Source organism: Azolla caroliniana, unplaced genomic scaffold (genome assembly GCF_043228905.1).
Source record: "Azolla caroliniana isolate FFs.n. ecotype wild unplaced genomic scaffold, voAzoCaro1.0.p SCAF_4, whole genome shotgun sequence".
Taxonomy (NCBI): domain Eukaryota; kingdom Viridiplantae; phylum Streptophyta; class Polypodiopsida; order Salviniales; family Salviniaceae; genus Azolla; species Azolla caroliniana.
This window is the reverse complement of record NW_028230439.1, coordinates 4,110,586-4,114,430: the sequence shown is the minus strand read 5'-3', so window position 1 is coordinate 4,114,430 and position 3,845 is coordinate 4,110,586. Positions and strand designations below refer to the sequence as shown.

The 3,845-nt window shown below is 37.7% G+C and overlaps 1 protein-coding gene across 1 annotated transcript; it reads left to right on the top strand.

Annotated features, from left to right (window-relative positions):
• Positions 1-254: 254 nt before the first annotated feature.
• Positions 255-3,623, top strand: LOC147864876 (omega-3 fatty acid desaturase, chloroplastic-like). The gene is made up of 8 exons (XM_087319051.1): positions 255-871; positions 1,243-1,332; positions 1,425-1,491; positions 1,840-1,929; positions 2,026-2,211; positions 2,313-2,393; positions 2,514-2,651; positions 3,192-3,623. Exons 1-8 carry the CDS (start codon positions 402-404, stop codon positions 3,366-3,368), a joined length of 1,299 nt encoding a protein of 432 aa, XP_087175177.1. The 5' UTR covers positions 255-401; the 3' UTR covers positions 3,369-3,623.
• The last annotated feature ends 222 nt before the right edge of the window (positions 3,624-3,845 follow it).

The window sequence follows — 3,845 nt, the reverse complement described above, 5'->3', positions numbered from 1 at the left end:
AATAAATAAATAAGCATGTGCCCCAACAATATGTACATAGTTTGACAATCTACACAAATGTTTTTTTGTATTTATGCAATAATACTACTACAGTCTACTACTAATAAGAATAGTTGAAATTTGTTTATTTATATTTCTAACCTTTTGGAGCATTTAGCCGACCTTAGGTCATCAAGCATTATTGTGATTCTTAACTTTATTTGTTCTACAGAGAAGAAGAGAGGAAAGGAGAGGAGGAGAACAGAGGAGAAACAGGGGAGAAACAGGGGAGAACAGAGCAGAGTGGTAGTAGTAGATATGGTGGTCTAGAGCTACATTGCCTCAAGACCCATCTCTGCCTCTGTCTTTCTCTGTCTCTGTCTCTCGGCTTCTCCTTCCTAACCCTCCTTCTTTCCATAGCGATGGCGTCCTCAGTGCTTCGCACTACGTGCTCCTCTCTTCACGAATCTCCCATGTCTACCTTCGGTTATCAGGCTATGGCATCCAAATCTCAGCTCAATGTAACTTACAGAAGGCCATCTTTACGAAATCTCCACACTCGCCGTCCTAATCGCTTTATGATATCAGCAGTGGCATCACCCACCATATCCACACAGAGTGATTCTTCTTCTTCTTCTTCTTCTTCTTCTAACTTGGTATTTGATCCATCAGTGCCACCCCCTTTCACACTATCGGACATACGGGCGGCCATTCCAAAGCATTGTTGGGTGAAGAACCCATGGAAATCTGTGAGCTTTGTCGTCCGTGATGTGGTGATAGTGGCTGGCCTTGCGGCTGCAGCTGCCTATCTCAACAGTTGGCTCGTATGGCCTCTCTATTGGTTTGCCCAAGGCACCATGTTCTGGGCCCTTTTTGTCCTTGGTCATGATTGGTAACGATACTTTTCTCTTCCCTTCACTCTCAAAATCTAACCTTTGGTTCTTCTTTGTGATCCTATTGAACTAATTATGGTTCTACATCACAATAATTTGATTACTTATTAGTCTTTGTAAGTGTTTCCGTCGTTTGATAGAATTGAACTAATGTTTGATAGAATTGAACTAATGTGTGTTCTATATTATGCTGATTGTAAGCATTCGTGTAATATGATACAATCGAACAAATTTTGGCTACTATATTTTGCTATTTTCTGTGCGAATTAATTTTTTCCGAAAATGTTGATAGTTTTGGTAAACTCTGATTATCATAGTTCTATGTATATCAGTAATTTTATTTTCCTTTCTTCGTTATCTTACTTTTTAGTGGCCACGGAAGCTTTTCGAACAGCAAATTGCTCAATAACGTGGTGGGACATCTCACACATTCCTCTATCCTTGTGCCCTACCATGGCTGGTTTGTCTAATATTGTTTTTAGATTTTGGGTATTTGATCCCTTTGTAATGCTTTCGTTGTAGACTACTGGTGACACATCTTTTGCATTTCAGGAGGATCAGCCACAGGACTCATCACCAGAATCATGGCCATGTTGAGAATGATGAATCCTGGCATCCTGTAAGTTATTATCTCCGAGAGCATTCATTACATGTATATATATGTGTGCATGTATCACAGCATTACTGGCCATTAGAGAATACCATTGTCACATCATTTTGTGTTCATTTACCATGCATGTGAAAGTTTATGAATATATACTTATATTGCATCATTCCTCTGCAATACTATCCATGAGAGCTTGCTCATATTGCATCACTTTGCGTATGTGCATGTGTATCCATCACATCATTTCTCTGTATTTCTAGTCAATTACAACTTACCCATAGCACATCAGTTTTAAAGGAAACATGGATTCATCAAAGTTTTCTGTATTCATGTCACAAGTTTTTGTTGTTTTCTTTACAGCTTTCAGAAAAGCTCTACCGAAGTCTCGACAATATATCCCGAAGTGCAAGGTTCTCTCTCTTATCGGTTTTTGCTTACCCTTTCTACCTGGTTAGTGGATATTAATGAATTAAACTAATGAGCAAATAGTACTTATTTAGGAGCTTGTTTTGATATTTAAGCTCTTATATTTGTGGTAAATTTCAGTGGAAAAGAAGCCCTGGAAAAGAAGGAAGTCACTATGATCCCAATAGTTCCCTTTTTGTTCCGAGTGAGAGAAACGAAGTTCTCACTTCGACAGCTTGTTGGCTAGCTATGACAGCTATTCTGGGAGCCCTTACTTTTGCTATAGGACCACTTTGGATGTTCAAACTATATGTGGTTCCTTATTGGGTGAGCTCATGCTAAACAAAAGCCATGGAAATAATCTTTGATGCTTTCTAGCCACCATGAAGCTTCAACAAATAATTGATATCAATTCTGCTTTTCCTCAGGCCTTTGTCGTGTGGCTTGATGTTGTGACTTATCTTCACCACCATGGATATGATAAGAAGGTTCCATGGTACAGAGGAGAGGTAAGGAAAATTAACACATACACACACATGCTTCCTTCACTAGATGATGCTTTCCCCAAATCATAAACTATATCATGTGTGTGCATCTCTGTTGTATGATGATCTGTTCAATAACTTCAGGAATGGAACTACATGAGAGGGGGTCTGTCGACCATTGATCGTGACTATGGCTGGTTCAACAATATTCATCATGACATTGGAACTCATGTTGTACACCATTTGTTCCCTCAAATACCCCATTATCATCTGGTTGAAGCGGTATGTAATACATCCTAATCAATCTTTAGAATTGTTAAAACTGAATATACAGTCAGAATGCGCATTGCAAAACCCATTCAGAATGCGCATTGCAAATTATTATAGAAGACTACAGCGTTTTGTTTATGCAAAAGCACATAGTAATGAAAATGGCAAAAGATGATTACGATGCTCATCTATCAACACATAATGAAGAGGAGCTAGTATGTTTCTCAGAAGAATGATATAAAATACATGCATACATTATAATATTTTAACACATTTATAATTGTGAACACAAAAGCTAAACACATGCATGCCTACATACATGTTCATGTATAGATATATATATTTCTCACTATAAATGATGTACACAACGGGGTATTCTGGTAATTTTTGAAAAGCTTAGGGCGATTTTAGTAAATACCCAGCAAAGGTGATGGAAAATTTCGAGTGTTTGTGTTTTGATGTGCATTTCTTGATGGGAGCTTTTTTACTTAGCTTGTATGAACAAATAATGGGCTTTTACAATGGTCACATGTTTGATTATGTTTGTGTCAGACTGAAGCTGTGAAGCCGGTGCTTGGGAAATATTACAGGGAGCCACAAAAGTCTGGACCATTCCCAGCACATTTATGGAAGGTCTTATTGAAGAGTCTGTCTGAAGATCACTATGTGAGTGATGAAGGGGAGATTTTGTTCTACAAAAGAGATGCCAAAGGCTCTGTTGCATTATAAATAAATCATCATTTGTTTGATCCTCTTGGGAAAATTCCTTTTTGAATATTGTCAAGGCATTACTTATATAGCTAAGGAGAGAGGGCTTCCCTGTTTGTAATGTATTCCCATTTTTACAAGAGGGTTATTATGTTATTCTATTTGAAATTCTTTCCTCCCTCTTTTACAGTTTCCTGATTTTTACGGAGCCAATTATCACATTTTTTATTCTCCCAAGGAAATAGCATTCTAAGAAAGACATTGCCGATTTTTACAGTGTGTGCAATTTGTTAGGTTTCTGTTAATTGGCTTGTATACTCTTAACCCTGAGATGGAGGCTTCTGCTCACATAACATTTACTTGAAATTCTACTGAAATGTGTGTATTTGGCAAAAAGCAAAGTGGAAAAGACTCATTGTATAAAGGAATTGCAAAATCAACACATGTCTTGATAATGTGCATTGCACTATCCTTCCTGATTCAAAGAAAAAGTCAAGA

What these genes read in the sequence shown, in the direction of transcription:
- LOC147864876 (XM_087319051.1), top strand. Translation starts at nt 402, where the DNA reads ATGGCGTCCTCAGTGCTTCGCACTACGTGCTCCTCTCTTCACGAATCT. An exon ending in TATATGTGGTTCCTTATTGG is followed by an intron (nt 2,212 to 2,312) that starts GTGAGCTCATGC and finishes GCTTTTCCTCAG; the next exon opens with GCCTTTGTCGTGTGGCTTGA. An exon ending in TTCCATGGTACAGAGGAGAG is followed by an intron (nt 2,394 to 2,513) that starts GTAAGGAAAATT and finishes CAATAACTTCAG; the next exon opens with GAATGGAACTACATGAGAGG.